This window comes from Delphinapterus leucas, chromosome 17, assembly GCF_059928025.1.
Source record: "Delphinapterus leucas isolate spDelLeu-1000000601 "Yukka" chromosome 17, BTC_Dleu_Yukka2, whole genome shotgun sequence".
Taxonomy (NCBI): Eukaryota; Metazoa; Chordata; class Mammalia; order Artiodactyla; family Monodontidae; genus Delphinapterus; species Delphinapterus leucas.
The window spans coordinates 77,850,077-77,873,516 of record NC_143145.1 but is presented as its reverse complement, the minus strand read 5'-3'; the positions used below and the strand labels follow the sequence as shown (position 1 = coordinate 77,873,516).

Below are 23,440 nucleotides of genomic sequence, written 5' to 3'. Positions count from 1 at the left end.
CCACAGGGGATGTGTGTCTCTAGAGGGTGGGGGGGGTCTCATTGAAAATATATGTCACTGATTAATGAATCCATTCAAGTTGCCTCACTTGGGTCACTACAGAAAAGAAAAGTGCTACAAAAGCATCACACCGCTCCCCACGTCCCCTCACCTCCTCTTGCAACCAGTTAAAGGTGTGGAGAAAGGGCCTGGCTGTTGCTGAGAGGGTAGGTATCAATCATGGAGGAAGACCCTTAAGGATGGTGAAATATGAAAGAACTGAAAATAAGAAAAGACCAGGAATGCAGGATGAAATGCCAAAGATCACTTTATTTCTTTGTTTATTATCCTTAGAAATGGAGTCCCCAGCTATCCATTCAAAGGAAATCAGATAAAAAATAAGCAGATTATCATAAGATATGATATCCTTATTTGTGCCATGTTTCCCAAAACCAGGTGTATGTTCTTAGCTATCTCTTATTCTCCCAGCCATCTGCATGACATGGGCCTTCATTAGTATGACCAGTTGGTGCTCAATGTCAAACAAAAAATATTTTAGTTGATAATGAGCAGTAAAATATGATTTTACACGTTAAGTACTTGGGAGGGTTAATTTGTTGGCTAAAAAATTCAAAGGAAAGAGGTGATTCAACCGGCCATAATCACCCTCAATAGATACTAATCTTAATCATGTATTACGTCTCTTTCTCAATGGATCTAGTGTTTTAATTTTTTTCTACTGGTAGAAAATAATAACAGAAGTGATTTTTGTATTCCACCCTTGAAATAAAACTGAAAGAGAATTTAAAATATTTCTCAACCAATTGCATCGCAGTATAAATAAAACCAATTCATTTTGTGTAGACATTTCAAATAACAAAAAAATAACACTGAAATAATTCTACCAATGCAATGACTGACACACTTTTCTTATATACCACAACACAGGGAAGAAAGACGAAGAATTAAAGCGAATTGGAAAACCCATTTTATTACTTGAGTTTATAAAATAGTTGTGGGATCCAGTATTTCAAATGCTACTGGAGTCTATTATGGCCAACATTTTGCAGCAGTAATAGCTCTGGCTTTCCAATCGGCAGTATTTAGAATCCTGTAGTGACCCGATTTTAAATACCATACTATAATTACTAAGTTAAGAGCTAGTTTTGACTCTATTCCATGATTTCATTAAACGAATCAGAGATGATGGTTCAACAGTGACAACTTACACTTTGAATTTCTTTATGTGTATGCAATATACATACAAGAGCCAAATTCAGTAAGTGACATGAATGTTACCACACGAACACTAGATTGTATTGTTCTTTGTCAGTCATTTCTTCTGTTCAATAAATACTGAAGGACACAAAATGCTTTTTTATTTTTCAAGAGTTTGCTTTTTCTTCTGGATTTCGGTAATTAATTTTGACATTTTTCCTCACATGCGTCTTCATCTATTTTAGTGAGATTTTTCAACATTGGCAAAACAGAAGGAAAGAGGACAAATATTTTACAAACTCTTTGACTGGAAGCTGAAGTCCTTAAAGACAAGCAAAGGGGGTTCATTTCAATATTATAGAATGTTTTCTAAATAAGATAAAGGAAGCATCTTTCTTTGTCCTTCAATGGAAAAGAAAGCACAAGTGTTTTTTCTACCTGCGAATGAAATCTGGTAACCTATGTGTCATTTCTCCAGCATTTTTGTTCATATTGGCTTAAAATTCAGTGCATGAATATCATTACATTCTTATAGCTAACATTTCTAGTTAGCTTTGATTTAAAAAACACAAAATTTAATGCATCAATATTCCACTAAATTAATGACATGGTCATCTTCGGAACGTGTAGGCAACTGTTCTTTCTATGCAGTAGGAAATTTTAAAGCTGAACTATCAATAATGATTGCCATCTCAAAGTGAAGCTCAAATGGCAGAAGTTTCTCAAGCCAGGGAGATGTCAGAGTCTTCCAAACAATTTCAAAGAGGAAAGCGATTTTTACATCCTACACGCAGGACAGAGATCCTGGCATATTCTTGGGCTTCCACTCTGCCATCCTTCATAGTTTTACAAAATTTTGATGGGAATCCTTTCAACAACCTCATCACTCACAAGGATCCCCAATAGAAAACACTCTGGATTCCAGCCCTGTTTCATAGACGCAAAGTGACCAGGAGCCAGGTGTCCTAGCAGCCCCCTATCTACCTGATCCCAAGAGAAAATTTTCACTTGGAGAAATTTTACTTTTTGCTTTCTAATGCCTAGTGCTTGACATCAAAAAAATTTACATGCGTCATTGTTATAACTCATTACAAAATGACTCCAAGTCCTTCTTCAGTGTAAAAAGTTCCTCTTAGAAAGAAATACCATTTTGACAGTATCTCCACCCTTCACATAGCGAGGAGAGAAATTAAGACATGAGCTCTTAATGGTGACAAAAAAGCAAAGAGACTCAATGGGTAGGGAGCAGTACGGTTCATGAAGACATTGGCCTAATTATGTCTTTCTCCTTTGTATTAGGAAAATAGAATCGTTTTTTCATATGAGTGCCTTTTACTAAAAATAATTAAAAGAGGGACGTCTGAGTTCACCAGGAAAGTTATGATTAAGCAGAACTAAAGCGTTTATACAGCTTGCCATTAAACTCAACAAAAAAGTAGCAGTGTGTGATGACAAAATCATCCTGCTACCCTAGAAAAATATAATTGCATAGAAAAATTACAAACTAAAGCAATCCATTTACAGTTTCTACATATACTCTCATTTACACTGATTTTGCCTATTGTAAGTGGAAAAAATATCTTTGGCCGGCAAGGTAGAAGCTATCATGGGTTCACCTGGAATACAGGCATCAGATGGGGGCTGTCATGGATGAAATACCGCAGGTATTTTCTAAAAGAATTGCAGCGAGGCATATATTCCCTTTAGTGTCATCCAACCCTCGGAGGAGGTTTAGAATTTTTCAGGCTGCAAATCCAGGGAATTAAGGGCTGTGGTGTTTGAACGTCTATGCCCACATCCAAGGTGACTGAACCAGAGAGGCAGCCTCTCTCCAGCGTGTCCTGAGCCTGCACAAAATGCTAAATCGCAGGAAGGCTGCGTCTCTGATGGGGTGTCAGCTCGGGGTGCCACACATCCACGATGAAGATCAGCCGGAAAGACGTGGCATCCTGCCACACCTCATGCTCAAAGGAGTCATCAAAGATGAGCACCTTGCCTTCTTCCCATGTCCTGGAACAGAAAAGCATGGAAGCCTGTGATTCAGATGCCTGAGGATCAATCCACGTCTGTGTTCAGGAAGGCTCTCTCATGATAACCTTTGCAATAGGACCAGGTAAGTGAAACACAGGATGTGTTCTTTCCTCGGTGATTAAGAAAGAATTTCAGGATTCTTACCATGAACATCAGCTTTCGTGCTCAGCACTGAAGGTATACAAAAGGCAGGAGACTGGTGATAAGGGTAAACTTATTCTTGGTACAAACCTAGGCAAGGCTTGTTTAGTCGGGCGAGCACTCAAAAGTGTGCCCTAGTGGCTCATTCCCAAGGTGACCTCCCAGTCAATGGCTCCATGGTATCCTCCCTGGCATTTCAGAGATTGGTGTGGAAGTACAGACAGTGACTGGGTCTCAGGCATTTTGATGTCCCATAGGCATGGTGTCTGTGCATCTCCAAATGATTCTCTTTTCAACCCATTCCATTTGTTAAAGTTCCATTTTATGGAAGGGCAGATTGTTTATACTCCTAATGTTATACGCTGTGCAAGTGGGCTATCCATGGAATATTTTAAATGAATGCTGCAAAACATCCTTTAGGGCTGACAGCACTACTTCACAAGATATCTGTAGAGGAGCTAAGATCTAAATATGGTTAGTCTAAATAAGACAGTCGAGAGAGTAAAATGCAGGGCGCAATCATACAATGACTTTCAAACCCAAGGAAAGTTTATTATTTTTGCTAATGTTTTCTTCTTTTTCGAATAGGTATTAATTGTCAATATGGTAAATGCTAAGTTATGTTTCTGAAATGAAATTTTTACTAGGAAATTTTTTCTAGATATCAAAATTCCTCTCAAGTATTTAAAATTTTACTTCCTGGATTAGCAAATAATTAAAATTATAGGAGGAAAACGCTAGCTTGATTTCAACCTGTTGCATTATCATAAAGAAGTTTTCCTTAGAGAAATGATTTGTCTTTTTATGTTCATTACCTGGTGATTAATCAATATTAAATTAGATAATGTTACACACGGCAAGCTTTCTCAACCTTGGCAATACTGACATTTTTGCCAGGTAATTCTTTGTTTTGGCGGCGGGTGGGGGCTGTCCTGTGCTCTGTGAGACGTTTAGCAGCACTTCTGGTCTCCGCTAGATACTAGTAGCACGCCCTTACAAACTGTGACAATCAAAAATGTCTCCTGGGCTTCCCTGGTGGTGCAGTGGTTAGGAATCCGCCTGCCAATGCAGGGGACACGGGTTCCAGCCCTGGTCCGGGAAGATCTCACATGCCGCGGAGCAACTAAGCCTGTGCGCCACAACTACTGAGCCTGTGTGCCACAACTACTGAGCCTGTGCTCTAGAGCCCACAAGCTACAACTACTGAGCCCACGAGCCACAACTACTGAGCCCACGTGCCACAACTACTGAAGCCTGCGCACCGAGAGCCTGTGCTCCACAACAAGAGAAGCCACTGCAATGAGAAGCCCACACACCTCAACGAAGAGTAGCCCCTGCTTGCCACAACTAGAGAAAGCCCGCGCACAGCAACGAAGACCCAATGCAGCCAAAAAAAAAAAAAAAAAAGTCTCCAGTCATTGCCAAATGTCCTGAGTTGGAAGGCAGTGAAGTGGGAGACAAATTTGTCCGAGACATATTAATGAATCTGACACTAAAATTTCCAAATAATTTGAAGTAACAAATATCTGCAAGTTAAAGGCTCCTTGAAGTTGGGAACCAATCCCCTGTTCTGCTACCCATTCTCTCCCCAGCCCCACCTCCTGCGCTGCCTCACACACCTACCCTGATGTCTTTGTTTTAACTGAAGTATAGTTGATTCACAATGTTGTGCAATTGCGAGTTTATTGTTTATTTTTTGGCCACGCCACACAGCCTGTGGGACCTTAGCTCCCTGACCAGGGATGGGGCCCACAACCCCATTAGTGGAAGCACACAGTCCTAACCACTGGACCACAGGGGAGGTCCCACCTACCCTAAAGTCTTGCACTCAATAAATGAGTTGCTTGGCTCTTTGATCCAATTCCTCTGAAGGGTCAGGGTCTACTGGAGTCCCATCCAAGTGTAACGAAGGACAAAAATATATAGACTCAGGGGCAAATGACTGACTATGTATTCATTACCATGCAAAGTCAAATTTGAAAAGAAAAGCAAAGTTAAGAAAAGAAAAAAATGACAAGAAAAAAGAAGCAAAATGATCCCTAGCTTATAAAGTTTGGTGGTCATTTCCTCAGTCTTGTTATCGGTGGGACTAAGCAATGTCAGTGACAAGCCTACAATACAGGCAGAAGACAAGGGGGGAAGGGCATGCAAAAGAAAACAACAGTACATCCATGTTCACAGCAGCATTCCTCACAGTAGCCAAAAGGTGGAAGCAACACCAGTGTCCACTGACAGATGAATGGATAAACAAATGTGGTCTATACATACAATGGAATATTCCTCAGCCTTAGAAGGAAATTCTGACAATGCTACAACATGGATGAACCTTTAGGCCATTATGCTAAGTGAAATTAGCCACTCATGCAAGGACAAATACTGTATGATTCCACTTATATGCAGCACCTAGAGTAGTCAAATTCATACAGAAAGTTCAAAAGTACTTTGGCATCACTCCCTATGAGTAATCTGCCTCTATTTGAGAAGAATGAAAACTTCCCAGGGGGTGCAATATCAAAACTCCCTGAGAGAATCTGACATAACGCTTGGTGCGGCAATGACAAGTGATTCTCAATGTTTTCTGAGTGGTAGAGAGTCTAGAACCTACTTAAAAGTACTGGAAGTAATTAAGACAACTAAATTGAACATTCTAAGTTTGCACAAAATGACATTTTTCACTAGATTACGGTAAGTATAAGAAAGCCAAAGATTTAGGAATGCAGGATGTGAGAAAAACCTTAAGCATTCCATTCATTAACTTAAATTCCTTATAAATTGGGAAAAGCTTTTAGCGCTGGTTCATTCATGGCATACCAGTGCCTGTAAAGGTGGAACTTAAGTTAGCACTGGGTTGTGGCTTTGCAGATATTCTGGGTCAAATATGGACTAGTGTAAACCACTGATTAAACAATTTTTTAAACATGAAATCTGGGAGGTATTCCAAGGGGCTGGATTCCATTAGGGCCATAAAATTCTATTAGATTTATACTTGCCTTTCTATTTTCTTTCAGACACTTTCCCAGAAAACAGTAAAGATACTCAATTACTTATTGTAGATTCTTAAATGTAGATACCTTCTGAATAGGTAAAAAATGATGTCTTTCAATCACTTATGAGAGCTAGAATGACTAAAAGTGCAGCCCTAATTGGGAAGGACAATAAAACTCCATCCAAGTGACATGCAGACTAAAGTGACTTGAGTTCAACAAGAGATGTGTCACCTGTCTGGGAAAGGATGAAGGTTTTCCAGAACAAAAAGAGACAGAGCTCAAAGATGTCAAAGGTCTTACACCTCTTCTGAGTGAAAAACAAAGACACTCATTGCAATGCAAAGAAAATAGTTTTCAGGCTACTCGCTTTGAGAGCAAATCTCCACCACATACATTTAAGTTATGCTCAAATTATGACAAGAAAAGGGCCCTCTGGAGAAAAGATTTTCAGAGCAGCCTTGGAAAGAAGTCTTCCTGGAGGCGCTCACCCAGCCTTCCTCTGAGGGTCCAGAAAGGCAGGACAGCAGTGGGGAGCTGCACCCCATCCCCAGATGGCTACCTCAGCTTAATTTTAGCATTTCTTACTGTTATGAGAAGAACGTCTCTCCCTGGTTTGTCAAAAGATAGAAGAATATCTGGTCACAAGATAAAGCCTAATAACTATAATTTTGTCATAGAATTACCATCACCATTAATAATGCTAAATAATGATGCTACGAGCTTATAGAGTTTTCCACCTAAAAACTTTATAGATTATATCTCAGTGATCTTTGCTAAAAGGTTCTGAGGTAGACAAGTGACGCTGTTCTAATTTTTCAGCAAAGGAATCACATGGAAGCCAGTTCGGATGACTGCGGTGACACCGTGATTCTGTGGAGGAAGCAGAAAGGCACTAGGGCTTGCTGCGTTACAGCTGAACCTCTAGCTCAAGATCATGGTTCTAGGAAACATTCTCAGCGCCTATAGCTGCTCTGCTGAGGTGGCCTGTAAGGAATTTAAACAGGCTGACTGGAGTACAGAAAAGGGTCAAAGGGCTCAGGAATCAGGCTACTTTAACACAGCTCTTATCAATTCTGATCCACTGAAATCCCTCAGTTTCTGACTGCACTGGAAATCCTGGCACATCCTGGAATTGAAATTAAAACTGCATTATTGCCACTTCCTCTTTTTTCTCTCCTCCTAATACAGAAATACACATGCACATATCTTCTTTGTCTGTCTATCTATCATCTATCTATCTATCTATCTATCATCTATCTATCATCTATCCATCTATCAGGATAAAGCATTTTTCTGGAAGCTAGGACACCTGTGTTCTTGTTCTGACCACTGCTAACTAGCCATGTGGCTGTGATAAGCATGTCACCTGTGGGCCTCAGTTTCCCCATCTGTGCAATGATGGAGGAGGACAGGAGGGCCTCTAAGGCTTCTTTCAGCTCGGAAATTCTCTTAATTCTCTGAGCCAAGCTGTTGGCTGGGACTTTAGTCTTCATATTGCACTTTACAGGATACATTTCACAAACTGTCATCTGAGAAATGGGTATGGTATTTGCTATTTTGTTGGATGTCAAAATAGTAATTTCAATAAAAGATGGCTAAATTACAAAGAAGCTCTTTTCCCAACAGGTTCTGTATACATGCACCCTAGTATCTCTCTCCACCCCTCCTGGGGGGGCTCGTTCCAGCCAGGCTGCCGCGGGGATTCTCTCCCCTCCAAGTGGGCCTGCGGCTTCGGCTCCGCTGTGCAGCCCCTGCACTGCCTCTGTAACAGCTTTTGACTTCCCCCTCGTGGTCCTCGGTTACCCAGTAGCAGAGGGCTCTGTAACATCGCGAAGAAAGCCAAAAGGGAGGACAAAGAAAGGGAAGAGGGAGAGGAAACCTCCCCACGTCACAGAGCTGGGATGCCTCTGGCTCCTCTCCAGGGTGGCGGCACGGGACCACAAAGGGAAATGGAGGGGGTGGCCATCCGCTGTGCCCTGCTGTGCCCCCCTGCCTCAGCACCCCTCCCAGCCCCAGGTCTATCAAATCATAGCCCCCCTCTGTATCTGATCCATTCCTTCACCAGCCCTGGCCCTGCACACCCTCGACTTCCCGTTTCCCCCTCCTTCCTGTCTCCTTAGAGCACCCACCCTCATCCCCGCCAGAGTGCGCACTGCAGGTTCCAAGGACCACCTCCGACAGTACAGGAGTGCTTGGTCTCACTCCCTGGGAGGTAAGGGGCAGAAGTCCCCATTTCTGCAGCAATCAGAGACGAGCACAATAAAAGCTCAAAAATACTGAGCATAGTTACCACATCACACTCTGTAAATACAGTTCTGAATGTATTTATACAGATCACTTTAATTCTCAAAACTACACCAAGACATACTTTTATTCTTCCCATTTTACAGATGAGGAAATTGAGGCTTAGTGAGGCCATGCAAGTTGTCTAAAGTTACACTTCATTAAGAGGGGAAGCCAGGATTTGAACCCAGGTCATGAGACTTTGGTGCTCTTAATTTACTTTCATGAAGATACAGGATGTTAAAATCTGAAGTGAAAACTCAGGATCTGTTTTCCCATAGAAACATTATTATAAAGAATAGATACATGTATATGTATAACTGAATCACTTTGCTGTACACCTGAAACTAATACAACATTGTTAACCAACTATTCTCCAATATAAAATAAAAAGTTAAAAAAAACCAATAGTCACTGGTGCTAGAGCCCTATTAACAGAGACCATGAGTTAGGAGGCTTTTAGGGGCTGGCCCAGAAACCTCCACATCATTTATTATTGCCATAGCAAAATGGATCTCAACTTTCCAAATTCTCAACCATCAGTTCAATGAACAAATGTTTGGACAAAATCTGTTTTCAACGTGGGAAGTGCTGTTTCCCTGTCGAGACATAGATATTCATCTGTGTGTATGGATAGCCATAGACACCCCATGCTAACCAGGACAGGGGTAAAGAAACTTTATTGGTGTTTTTAATTCTCCAAATTGCTTAAGTAAATGAAGAAAGAGCGTGAAACGTCACTATTTAACAACAAACCTTAAGGGAAGCATCCCATCCAGTTAAAAGTGACATTTTTGGTCCTACAGTCCCAGATGGGCAGGCTTGAATGGTGGATAAGGTAATGTGGAAAGGTCACATTACAATCTGAATGGAAGATGGGTATATTTTGTGAAACAGAAGATCTATGACTTCAGGGAAACGACTAAAAAAACCAAAAAACACCCCCCCTCCCCAAAAAAGGAAGAAGAGGCAAAAATATTTGGTTCCAAATGATTTGGTAATTCACAGCTTCTATAACATGATGAGAAAAAATTTGAACTATCTTCTTGGACCCTTTATGAAAACATAACAAATAACGTCTATGAACAATTCACGGTGGATTAAAAAAAACGGTCTCTCTTTGACTGTTAATATTTTAGCACGCCTTCCACACAACCTTCCTAATAGGAAACTTGAAAGAGTAATGAAAAAATATATTATAGAATACTTGACGTGTGTGAGAAAAGGTCATTATTTCCACAACCATATAAAGAGGAATTAAATGACTTACTGCCAATTCATTTCTTCAGTCTGTTGCTGACACTCATGCCAACACATGCTTTTCTGGCTACATATAGGTCCTGTGCAACGTTTCAGGTCAGCGATTCACAAGCAATGAGGCTGGGTCTCCAGGAGAGCTGCACGGTCACCCTTCTTTCCCTTGGTATGGTTCCAGCATGTACCAGAAGCCCTCGTGGAGACTCAGAAGAAAGGATTTGTCTCTGGGATCACCCAAAGCTCACACGCCTTGGCCACTCTGTGAGGATTACAATTATTCCCACTTGTCAGCGGTGGCCTGTTTATCCACTGACTCAAGTTCATTCAGCTCTGACTCAAGATCGCTAATGAGCTCATTTTACTGACTGCAAAGCATGGCCTGTCGAGGGGGACACGAACAAACCCTCAGAGATGGAGACTCCCCAGCAGCCTTCTCTACTTGTTACCCTGATGTCTGGAAACAAAAACCAGCATTCAAAGTGGTCACCTTATAAGTATAGCATGATTCTAATCTTGTGAACAAAACTCAAAAAGCCCCCAAACCTATATATAAAGTGGGTCTATGGCATTGAGGCTAGAAGCACAACCTTTCAAGTCAAACTGTCTGGCATGGAACCTTGGTTCCAACACTGTAGTGGGCTGAATGGTGGCCCTCACCCCCAGAAGTATGTCTCCCTGGAAGCTGTGGATATAACCTGATTTGGAAAAAGGGGTCTTTGCAGTTGTAATTAAGTTAAAGGGCTTGAGATCATTCTGGGTTAGGTTGGGCCCCAAATCCAGTAAGTGCCTTTAATTATTTATTTGCTTATTTTTTTGGCCATGCCCCCAGCATGTAGGATCTTAGTTCCCCGACCAGGGATGGAACCCGTGTCCCCAGCATTGGAAGTGCGGCGTCTCAACCACTGGACCGCCAGGAAGGTCCTCAGTAAGCGCCTTTGGAAAAGAAGAGAAGGGCAGAAGACGGAGGGAGAAGGTGACATGATGACAGGGGCAGAGATGGCAGCGATGCGCCTACGAGCCAGGACGCAGCGAGGAGAGCCCGCGGCCACCGGAAGCCAGGAGAGAGTCAGGGGACAGGGATTCCCCCTCAGAGCCTCCAGAAGGAACCAACCCTGACCATACCTTGATTTCGGACTTTGGCCTCCAAACTGGTGAGAGAATAAATTTCCGTTGTTTTAAGTCATCCAGATTGTGTTAATTTGTTACGGCAGCCCTAGGACCCTGATACAAATATCGACACTCGCTAAGCTGAGTGACCTTGGGGAAGTTACTCAGCCTATTTATACGTCAGTCTCCTCAGCTGAAAAGTAGAGATTGTAAGACTCCCCGTTGCGTGGGGTTGTTGTGAAGGCATGCATAGGGCTTCGAACCGTGCTTGACACGTAGTAAGCACGATGCATGTTGCCACCGTGAGCTTCCTCATCACGAACACACACTACATAGGCCCTGAGAAGCGCCTGAGCAAGACCCAAACCAAAACTAACACTTACTTCCTTTATCGTGCCTCTCTGTGTTCCACAAATTATGTAGCAGGGGCATGCATCAGTTTTGTCATCGGAAAGCATTTATTCATTTTAAATGGTCATTTTACTTATTGAGATAGACAGCTGCATACCTTCAAGCCCATCTTCAGATGGGAAGAGCCGTGCTATGACTTGCAGTGATGGAATCTTTAACCAACACGCACGCCCGCTAGCAGCAACCGCAGTGTGATGATCCATACCCGAGAACTACCAGGCACAAATTGCTACTCCTTCAAAAGTTGAGAAGCTCTGAAAAATTGCTCCCACTTGCCCATAACAAGGAAGCCTGATGTCCTGGTATGTGTGCTTCTGTTTCCACACTAATAGTGCTTCCATAATAAGTGTGAAACTTCCCAGATTTCATATTACGTATGATTTCATATTACATACAGATTTCACGTTCTGTCCTCAGAGTTTATAAACGGACTCTACCATTCAGCTCTCTAGCTACTTTCACTAGGAGCACTGCACAGTGCTTCAATTTCATTGGCCCATTTCTCTCATGAAAAGCACTCTTTTTGTAAGGAAATACTTAGCCTGACCCGGCCACCCTGGAGTTAAGGATTATGAAGGATGAGAATGTAATGCAACATAAAACAAGTACCATAGAAGGGACGTGGAGAAGGAGGCTGACCAGCATTGAGGAGGGAGAGGAAGGGCACCGATGCTTCAAAGCTCCCTGGGGACGAGACAGCGTGAAACAATCCATCCTCCGCAAAGCCGCCGCCCTAGCCCAACGAGAGGCGGGGTGTTGGCAAGTGCCTTTGAATAATCACTGTGAACTTGTAAACTATGCCGTCTGCAAAGTATTGCTATCAGCAGCTACTTACTGCCACCTGAAGGAGGCCGGCTTTTAGCCCAGTGGGAATGGAGCGGCTGCCCAGTCAATGTTCTTATTCAGGATCACCCTCCAAGTGAGCGGCGGGGCTGGGCTTATAGCCCTTCCCTACTTCTGGTGGGTGCTGACAGTTCCCCTAATCACATTCCCAGCTTCAGTTTAAGACCCTAAGTTGGTATACTTAAATTAGGTCTGAAGTTCTTCTCCATCTTCACGGCCCCTGTGATTCTTAGGAGTTGACCTCGTCAAACTCTGCCTTCCCCAGCACACTCCCACCTCCCCTCTGTTTTCCCTGGGTCCCCTGCCCCTCTCCCCTTTGGCAGAGAGACCCTGTAGACCCGAACGGAGCTCAGCAAGGCTTGGTGAGCTCCATTCCATCTTGGAAGAAACTTCGCCCGGTCTGGCCATCTCTGATTCCCCCTCCTGGCTCTCCCAGCTCTGCCCTCTGCTGCCCCAGCTCCTTCTTGGCTCTCTTTCCTTTTTCTGCCTCCGAAATGTCGATGTGGCCATGGACTCTCAGGTTTCCTCTAGAGCCTCCCGATAAGCCCGCTTCTAAAACCTTTATGTCTACACTTAACTTCTCCCCTGAGCTCCAGACCTCACTATCCAGCAGACTCCTGGATATTTCCACTCCTGTGTTCCAACAGCAACTTAAACAAATAATATGAAGACCGGACTCATGATCTGTTCCCCTAACCTGCCTCATGCCTCCCAAGCTCTCAGCATTTGCTAAAGCATCAACACCCCGCTACTGACCAAAATGGAAACGCCGCATCATCATGGACACCCCTCCCTTGCCCCACATGCTCGAGACTCACTTGAGTCAATCTTCATCACATCTCCTGCCTTTGTTCTTTACTCTCCCTTTCTTTCCAGGATCCCAATCCCTGCCCTTCTGGGGTGGGGCTACTGTGGCAGTCTGTTAACTGTTCTTCCCAAACGCCCCATCGGACACACCCAGGGTTTCCAGAACGCCTTCCTAAAAGAGATCTGATCCCACTAGTTTGTATTCAAAGCCTTCCATGATTTAGCTTCTAATCCACTCTCTCACTTTCCAACCTCATTCCGTATGTTAAAGTAAGGAAACAAGGAGGCCATTAGACGGAGGTGTTCTAATGCCTTGGCAGCCTCGTAGCAAAGCAAAACCTACCCCGGAGTCAATTCACTGGAATCTGAGAAAGTGAAACTTAAGAAGGACCAATCACAATTAGCCAGCAGCCTTTCCCAAACAAGGCAACCGCTTACACTATAACCAGTCAAATAATCTCCTTGCTTCGCTTCAGCATCTCCTCTATAAAAACCTGGCCCCCAGCACGTGCCGGTGGAGCGCCCCTAACCACCTTTGGTTTGGCGTTACCTGATTCGAATCATATATGTTCAAATAAATTCTGGAAAAATTTACCAGAATTTAAAGGTCCGTTTACCTCTTAACAGTATCCCACACTCTTGGTTGCTGAAAGCACTCAATATTGCTCACACGTGGCTTGTAATTTTTGGCTTCCGTGCCTATGCTGATGCTGTCTGTTCAGCCTCGAGTGCCCCTCTCTTCCAGCTTTTAATGTCCAAATCCTTCCTGTCTTTAAAAGCCACCACTGTCAAGTTTCCCAATTCTCAGCGCAAATGAGCTGCTTGCCCACCGACCACCTGCAGCATCCTTGCCTGAGCCTCTCTTATGACTCACGACTTTCGAGCTGCGTTTTCTCCCTGACTGGACACCTCTGGTGGGGGAAGACCCCCATGTGAGTCATCTCAGAATCCCTCACGGCACGGTGGGCTGCTACCCCAGGCCCGGGGCAGGCAGGTGTCTGCCAATAACCAAACGAACGACCAGTACACTCCTGAACACCCCTCCAGCAGACCTCCACCAAGGGCCGTGATACATGTGTGAGAAGACAACTTGGTTTCTGCCCTCCAGGCACTTACAGCTCAGTCCCAGATATTAGACCAATATATACCAATTAATAAAAAGCAACGGAAATAAAACGCAGAATCACTGAGAATATACCGTGTAAATACTCTTAAGAAGTCAAAGGAGAGGTTCCTTTTTAGGAACAAAATTGGATCTTAGTAATAGGTTAATTTTGGATGGGTGAAAAGGCGGGCATTCCAGGGGAACAGAGTAATAGGACCAGGACAGGCAAAGGCATCAAAAGAAGTTGCCCTGACATTCACCACGTTCCTTCTCAGGCCGGTACCCGGGCTAAGTGCCTTGTAGGCATTATTTCGTTTAATCTGGACAACAATCCTGCAAAGCAGATAGCAACGCTGCCGATTTTATAAGTAAGCAGCTGAGGCTGCAGGGGATTAAGTGACTGGCCAAGGTTACACAGGGTTAGTTGGCACAGCTGGGATTTGAAAAGGCAGCCACATCCACTGCACCATGCTGTGTCCTCTAGAGCAAGACATATAAATATCACAGGGTGTTTTCTTCAGGAAGGTGACTCTTTGTATTGATGCATAGTTCAAGGTGTAAAGCAATAAACAAAATGTGTAATATGTGTAGGGTTTAGTACGAGTTAGTTGACTGAATGCAAGTCTGTCCATCTAGAAAGAGAAGCAAGAAGGCTCATGAATCAGACAAGAATGCTCTGGGGAGAAATGATTAAGGAGGGCAGCCCTAGAACTGGGGAGTATCTCCAGATCAACGGAAAGCGCAGAGGTGGGACACCGACTAAGAAGCTGGATTAATTACCACCCACTCCAGTCTACTTCAGTTACAAAGAAGGAGAAATAATCCAACCGAGCATAGCTTTGTCGTAACAAACATCCATCCTCAGAGGTGACGAGTAAGAGAGAAAGTGATGGGAGGAAACATACTTGGTCTCGTTGGCACACCGGATCTTGCAGCCTTCCTTGGGAATCACCAAGCCCAGGTGCATTCGGAGCCTGCAGTTCGTGGGTCCCGTGTGCGGCCACACGTGGGTTCCCGGGTGCATGACGGAATATTTGATCTGCACAGAAAATGTACCACCCTGTTCATCCATTTACCAAGGTGTGGGAGAACTGCTAAAAGTACAAAATTACTGTCAATTTAGATTAGTGCCTTTGCAGTACTCGGAATTTATCTTCTCGTCTTATTTCTTTGTGAAGGAACTAAAAATAAGGACTCCCATTTTCCACAAAGCTATAAACACTGAACATTTTCCACCCTCAGTGCTGCCATCGAGGGCATGACATTATGTTTTATTAAAAAGCAAGTGAAAAAAGAGGCATTCAGTGGGTCAAAGGAAATAACCGTTTCTTTGTAAACATGAACATTCCCATTTATTCCCCTAATAACTGACTGTGCTCTTCCCAGCACAGAAAACATTCTTGGTACCTGTCCTCTTCTGCATCCTGTCGTCTCAGGGAATTTATCTAGTAAAGAACAGGTTTTACGAGCTCCTTTACAGGCATTTTCATTTTTCCTTCCTAGAACAATAAATGATAAAACCACTGTTAGAAACAAATCACAGTAAAGCTTTAACTCATCCTGTTTTGACCACACACAATCTATATTGTCCTCCTTACTGTAAGAATGAGAAGGCCGAGTAAACACAAGAAGACAGACTGTCCTGTTCCAATAAACACTGACTGGCACAGCAAGGACCAGAGCTCTGCACCCAGCCTTGGACTACCATATTTGACTAAGGATGTCTAACGGACAAGGCATGTGTTGAATACTTATTTTTCCCCCTGTGGCAGGCAGAACAATGGCTCCCTCCTAAAGAAGACCACATCCTAAGCCCAGGAACTCGTGAATAGGTTATGTTACGTAGCAAGGGAAAATTAAGGTTGCAGGTGACATGGAGATTACTAATTAGCTGACCTTTAAAGAAGGAGATTATCATAGATGAACTGGATGGGCCCAGCGTAATCACAGGGTCTAAACGTAGAAGAGGGAGTCAGTGCCAGAGTGATACAGAATGAGAAAGACTTGAGTGGCTACTGCGGGCTCCAAAGACGGAAGGGGACCACAGCCAAGGAATGTGGGCGGCCTCTAAAATGAATGCAGCCTTGATGACCCTTTGACTTTAGCTCAGTGAGACCCAGAACTGTAAACGTAAAACATCTGAGTTATCTTAAGCCAGGACATTTATGGTCATTGTTATAGCAGCCACAGGAAACTCATCCACCCCCCAGCCCCCAAGGAAGGAAAATGGCTTATGTTACACTTCTGACCTAAAAGTGCATTTTCTAGGACTATATTCTACTAACCCACACATTAGTTTTCATTGAAATTTAATGTATTTTCCAATGTACAGGTCATCCTTTGTATGCTGATAAGAATAGGATTTCAGTGACGAGGGGAGAGGTCTCTGAGAGATGGGGGTTTCTCTGAGGGCCTGGTCAAGAACACGGATTTTGGGACATAGTCTAAAGCACCCTGGACTAGGCAAATTCCTTCACCATCGACAAAATCACTGTTTCTTAAGAAAGATGTGCTTAGGAAGGTACAGCATCATTTGCTCTCACGGACGAGGAAAACAATGGGTTTTTTTTAAAAGGTAGAGACATTGTAATTCCCTATTCAGGATTCCTACAAGGTACTGATACATCTAAGCTGAGTTCAACTTTATTTAATTAATGTTAGTTGTGTCCTAAAATAATTATATACTGAGAATAAAATGAGAGTTAACAAGGAACGTATCTTAACGGCAGTGTCCTCAATCAAATGGACCTCGATATTTTAGAAAACAACTTCTATATTTGTTTTCCCTAAGTAATCTGTCTCTTGAGGAAAATGGTAGTTGCTGTTTTTAGTTACTAATTGAATATGAGTTTAATGATAATGTCAGTTTGAACCAACAGATTCTTGTATACGACATCATAAAGAATGTTCAAGCCCTAGCTTCCCATGCCGTCCTAAATGCGGGATCTGGGGATGACTTAGCGGTAGTACCAGTTGTGGGTTCTGTTCGTTCAGGCAGCAGCTAGGTGAAGCCTGGGGCCTTGAGGAGCGGCCAGAGGTGTCTGGATTTCCCACGGGCACAGTGGTGAGGGCTGAGCACGTGTCACTTGGAGAACACGTGTGTCTTACCCGAATGATAGCTAATAAATGGGGAACCTAACAGATTGGGTCACTAGGATTGCCACTTGGTGAGGAGTGAATTAGAGAACATCTCTAGCCATTTAGCCACATAAATCTTTTCTAGTCTGTAAACACAGATTCTCTGTAGGGGAATCTTATCATTCGTGGATTGCCGTTGGTAGTTTTAACTATTCACATCTGATTGGGAAGGTTTAGGAACGCAACTACACTTCCATGGTGCTCAGCACGGGCCAGGGACCACTCACCTGATGCCTACACACCAGGGAGGGGGATACTATTAGAATCGTATTTTATAGAAGAGGAAGCGAGGCACGGAGAGGTCACACGGTAAGTGGCAGAGTGGGAATTCCAGTCCAACTGGACCGAGTCCATGTTTTTAACGGCGACCTAAGGATGTCTCCATTACTGTTACATAATGTATGCTTATTATGTAATAAAAACTAGAATCGCTATCATTTTTCTGTATGTCAGACCTTTGCTCACTGATCCTGGTAACAACCCCATACTCGAGGCACTACTTTCTTTTCTTTTTTTCTTTTTTTTTTTGCGATACGCGGGCCTCTCACTGCTGTGGCCTCTCCCGTTGCGGAGCAAAGGCTCCGGACGCGCAGGCTCAGCGGCCATGGCTCACGGGCCCAGCCGCTCCACGGCATCTGGGATCTTCCAGGACCGGGGCGTGAACCCCTGTCCTCTGCATCGGCAGGCGGTCGAGGCACTATTTTTATCGTCATTTTTCAGCTGAGGAATCTGAGACTCAGAGAGTCAGGAACAAGCCCACATCATACACTAACAAGTGGTGCAGCCAGGACCCCAACTCGGGATCCTCAGTCTCCAAAGGCTATGCTTTAAAGCATGATTTTCACTATGTCGCGTCTTGGATTTGAACATAACTGTGCAGAACAAACCATTCTGCGGAGGAGGAAACTGCCCAGCAGCTGAACTCAGTGTGGTTTTGTTTTTAATTTATTATTTCTCACACAGTTTAAAGTAACTTTCAAGAAGTGATAAACTTTGTTTCTTTGGGAAAAACAGCCCCAGAAAGAGATCTAACTGCTGATGCAAATCTGAAAGAATCAACTGAATATTTCATCTACATGTGAAGAATACACTTTATGAGGGATATCATGGAGGTGAGATTTTTAAAGGTTCTGGGTTGTATCTCTCTGAAGTTTCAAGGCTTTAGTGCTGGGATGACAATAGGTTCATCTTGCATGACAACTCTGATCAGTTGACAGTGGCTACCTAGAACACTGTGTTGAGCAGGATTCAGAGGTTCAGCTTGAGCTCATCCAGAAAGGCTACTGGGATGGGTTAGCACCATCTCCCATGGGCTCTGGAAGAAAGCGTGACTGTGCATGTGTGGCATATTTGTTAACACTATGTTTTAGCGTTCATCGTTAAAACAATAAACGAGCAAAACAGATGTTCTGTAACATTCACACAGCAATTTGAAAACATCTATGGGGAAAAATTAGTTATGTATATTTGTTGATTTGGTCTTTTTTTTTTTTTCTCCAACTCAAAAACGTTGATCATTTAAAAAGGAATAAATATACTTCAGAAATGGTTGGGTTACTTAGAGAACTTCCATGATTCCCACTTACATATGGATAGAAATGAAGCTTGCAGCCATAGCTTCAAGGCCTTCAAGATTCCAGCAGCATCCTTTCCTAACTAGGCTAGACAACCTCTAAGTCTTCACAAGTCAGATCCTCATGGGTCTCCTGTCTGAATCTGAGCTCTCAGTGTGGCTAAGAAACGACCCCGCCATTTCCCTCCCCTCATCTTCCTGACCCCTCCTGCTGCAGGATTCCCTCCCCTCTGTCTCCAGGCCAACAGGGCATCTGCCTTCAGGGGTGCCACCCTGCTTCTATGCAAGCTACAATACTAGCTGCCTTCAAAATTCTTTAAACTGTGAAATTTGTTTCCAGAAAACAGTTACTGGGTTTCTCACAGAAGCCTGGAACCACAAACAAAAGACCACCAAGAACCTTAATAAAACTTCTTAAAAGAGCAACTATGGGAGTTGTATTATTTTATGATCATAAAATAAAACTAGAAATTAATTTCTATTTAATTGACTGCAACTGATTGGAAAACAGATACTTATAAAACACAGACACACACTTCTAAATTATTTTGAATCGAAATGGAAATTGAGATAAAAATGAAGTCGTTTCTGGGGGGAATAATACAAGTGAAAATATAAATTATAGCTTAAGGAAAGTATCCAAAGCTAAATATAGAGATCAGTCCATAGCCTTAAATGCTTTTATTAATGAAGATGAAAGAATGAAAATAAACTTACTAAGAAGTTCTGATTGAAAAGTTTAGAAAAAACGGATAAAATAAACAACAAAAAGAACATGAGGAGGAAGAAAAATATAAAAGCAGGAATTAGAAAAAAATCAAAATAAGGTGAGATATAATTTGAGGTTTTTAAAGAACATACTAGATCACTTTGTCAAACTTAAGGAGAGAGAAAAAAAAAGGAACATGCAAATTCCATTCAGTGGGAAGAAGAATTTAACAAAGATCAAGGAAGTAAATAATATTTTAAGAAATTACTCTAATTCATGGAAAATCAGGTATAATCAAAATATATGAAAATTTATAAGTTAACAAATATTGTATGATTCCACTTCTATGAGGTGTCTGAAGTAGTAAATTCATAGAAACAGAAAGTGCAACGGTGGTTGCCAAGGGCTGGGGAGGGCAATGGGGAGTGTTGTTAATGGGTACAGAGTTTGAGTTTTGCAAGATGAAACTCAGTTCTAGAGATTGGTTGCGTGAAAATATGAATATACGTGACCCCACTGAATGTACACTTGAAAACAGGTGAGGTGGTAAATTTTAAGTTACATGTACTGTGCTACCATTAAAAAAATTTTTTAAATACACAAAAACCTTAAAAGTCAAAATGTTGCCCCCAATGAAACTGTCTCCATTATTTATTTCCTTTCTTGTTTAACACTTTTATATGCCCTATAATGCTTTGCATATTCCAAGCTTATTAAAGAATGTGCTTTTAGCAGAGACTATGGTTTCCGGAAATTACTGCCAGGATGCATACTATTCTGAAGACTTAGTGTAGGAAGCCATGAAGCATGAGGGTGTTGATGGAACGGAGCCATCAGATGAACTGGCGAATGCTTGAGGCTAACAGAATTGACTCATTTAGTGAGATGCCAATAGACAAAATTAGCATGCTGTTCACATATTGACCTTATTACAGCTCTATTTAAAAAAATCTTGCTGGCAAAAAGCTGACACAGTCACTTGAAATCATGTGATGTCTCTTCTGTTCGACATTTCCCTGGAAATATTACTGAAGTCGTTCTTCTTTCTCTGACGTGTAAATCTTAGTATTCTGAAAGCATACCGACATAAACAACAGTGCTATTTGTCCCATAATATAAACCAACTGCTTATCATCCTCTCAATTTATTTTCTGCAGCTAAAGATGTGTGACACATGCTGTTTAGTCTTCAAAATAGATTTACTTTTGTTCAGCTACCATTAACCCAGGTTAACTTGAATTTTCCAGAAGAGAGTTGGAGAGAGCTTTAAAGATAAAATTCAATGCTCCTCACTTTGAGGACAGATTGATACATTAACTCATCGGACACACATAGATTGGGGCCCTGTCTGTGTACCTGGGCCTGGGTTCAGCTCAAGGAATATTAGGTTGACTGTGAACCTCTTCCTATTCTTTTTTTTTTTTTTTTTTTTTGCAGTACGCGGGCCTCTCACTGTTGTGGCCTCTCCCGTTGCGGAGCACAGGCTCCGGATGCGCAGGCTCAGCGGCCATGGCTCATGGGCCCAGCCGCTCCACGGCACGTGGGATCTTCCCGGACCGGGGCACGAACCCGCGTCCCCTGCATCAGCAGGCGGACTCTCAACCACTGCGCCACCAGGGAAGCCCTCTTCCTATTCTTGATGAGCTCAGACACTAGTTGTTATTGACTTGTCACTCTGGTTTGTCATCACCCCTAACGGCTCTCACCGTGGTGATATCATTTTGGCACGCAACATTGTCTCCAAGGTACAGGAGCAAATGAGGCTCAGGAAAGCTCCTTTCTAAGGCGTCGATGAGCACACAGTGGGCTCTTCAGTTACGTCTGTACAGTAGGGTTACTCTTTGTAACATATCATTTAACAGGAAACACCAGGAAAATCAAAATACAACATATATATATATATATATATATTTATCCAAATACACACATGCATATACACACCCATATATTTACATGCACACACACACACACACACAGATGAGTGTTCCTACATAGTTTCAAGAAGCAACAAATAGATTTTCATAATCTGGGTTTCCCAGGTCGTTTCCTTTAAGTCAGGGAACCTTAGCTCTGGGAGGTATCACCAGAAGTGCCCCCTTCCCATCAGGTTGCAGAGAATGATCTGGAAGTAGCACGCTCACCTTGCTGCCACAGTGTAAACTGGCTCCAGTCACCCTTTTCCCTCAGGTTCTCATCTTCAGGCAGAAACAGGCTCTGGGCTCTATCCATCACTGCAAGGCCTTCATCTCGGATTAACTTCCAGTTTCTTTCTAAGGACTAGAGGGAAGATTCTGGTTTTACTGGACTGAAAATATGCCTGGTAAAACACCTTATAGTGACGTTCAGCTTTTTGTTTGTCTGATTAATAAGTAATGAAATGTTCCCTCTCATCTAGATTACTTATTTCAATTTCCTCTAGGACCTCTTGTCAAGGGTGTAAAAAAACCCACCTAACAATTAGTTTTCAGAACCAAGTGCCTTCGCAGCATAAACATTTCAGTAATTCCTAGGAACCGCCGAGAGCAGTTCCGTCTAAAATTTGTTTTCACGTCTGCCTAAAGGTCGTTTTTTTCACAGACCCTAACCAACCAAGAGGACTAATCTTGTTGAGCGTTATCACATCAGGACCCTGCTGTACAGCCCACACGGCACTCCAGCGTCCAAACTGGAAAACAAATCACAGACTTAATTCCACCTCCCAATAGAGGTCCTCATAAAGATGCCATTCAACGTGGTAAATATTAATTAAACTTTCAAGAACATTGGGAAAGTGTCCATTGGAGCATGTGATGTGTTATAAAATTAGTAGCAAAATAAAGCCAATAAATGTCCTCGTGTTTAGAATTCAGCCAAACAAAAACATTTCTTTGACTTCTCGCTTTGAGGGTGCCTTAGGCTCTGTCAGTAAGTGCCTGGCTGGTGAGGGTAGATCCCATGGGAGGAGAAGGACAGGCTCTCCTCCTGGGAACCCTCACTGCACAGCGATACTGATGAGCAGTGGAGATGGCAGAGGGGTGGGTGCCATGGGGGACAGCAGGCCAGGGCAAGCATCCGGAGTGGCAGCCTAGGAGGAAGTACTATCAGGAGAAAAGAATGAAAATGGCATGAAAGAGGCTAGGTTACACATAGAAACCAGGATTTTGAAACATTCATAATTTCAAACATTTCTACGTTGCATGGGAAGTGGATGCGGTCGTGGAGTCTACGGGTACCCGGGTAGAGAAGAACACAATAGATGATTTCAATGAGAATCAGGGCTCAAGAGCAAGGAAGTAAAGCTGATGAGTTACAAACACATACAAAAAATGGAAGCAACAATTAGCGTGCTCTGAAAGTGGGCCGAGTTGCCTTATAAAACAGGGGTCTCGGGCTTCCCTGGTGGCGCAGTGGTTGAGAGTCCGCCTGCCGATGCAGGGGACGCGGGTTCGTGCCCCGGTCCGGGAAGATCCCACATGCCGCGGAGCGGCTGGGCCCGTGAGCCATGGCCGCTGAGCCTGCGTGTCCGGAGCCTGTGCTCCTCAACGGGAGAGGCCACAGCAGTGAGAGGCCCGCGTACCGCAAAAAAAAAAAATAATAATAAAATAAAATAAAATAAAACAGGGGTCTCTATCTTTTGAAGTATTCAAGAGAAGGCTGGATGACCAATTACAGGTGGGGCAAAGCACAAGAGAAGGTGTAAAGTGTTTTTACCAACGCGTGCTTTATGAATTAACAATTCAACGTAGGAAAACCAAGAAGGAGCCAGGAAGACGGCACGAGCAGAGGACTCCACCAAAGACAGATACACTCAGAGGTTTGTGTGAAGACATGGTACCAACTTCAGCCAAACCCAGGGAACGCTTGTGACACTG

At 43.1% G+C, this 23,440-nt stretch overlaps 1 protein-coding gene across 9 annotated transcripts in view; it reads right to left on the bottom strand.

Annotated features, from left to right (window-relative positions):
• Positions 1–23,440, bottom strand: part of LOC111185601 (aspartyl/asparaginyl beta-hydroxylase) — a 243,461-nt gene that overhangs the window by 28,410 nt on the left and 191,611 nt on the right. For 5 of the 9 annotated variants that reach the window (XM_022595311.2, XM_089899107.1, XM_089899112.1 and 2 more), the window contains 4 exons: positions 21,731–21,866; positions 15,577–15,668; positions 15,075–15,208; positions 290–3,207 (listed from right to left, as the gene is read on the bottom strand). In XM_022595311.2, the coding sequence (XP_022451019.2) occupies positions 3,057–3,207; positions 15,075–15,208; positions 15,577–15,668; positions 21,731–21,866 (513 nt within the window). In that variant the 3' untranslated portion in view covers positions 290–3,056. Of the gene's footprint in view, positions 1–289; positions 3,208–15,074; positions 15,264–15,576; positions 15,669–21,730; positions 21,867–23,440 lie in introns of those variants that run through there. The other 4 variants (XM_089899108.1, XM_089899109.1, XM_089899110.1 and 1 more) reach the window with 3 other exon arrangements.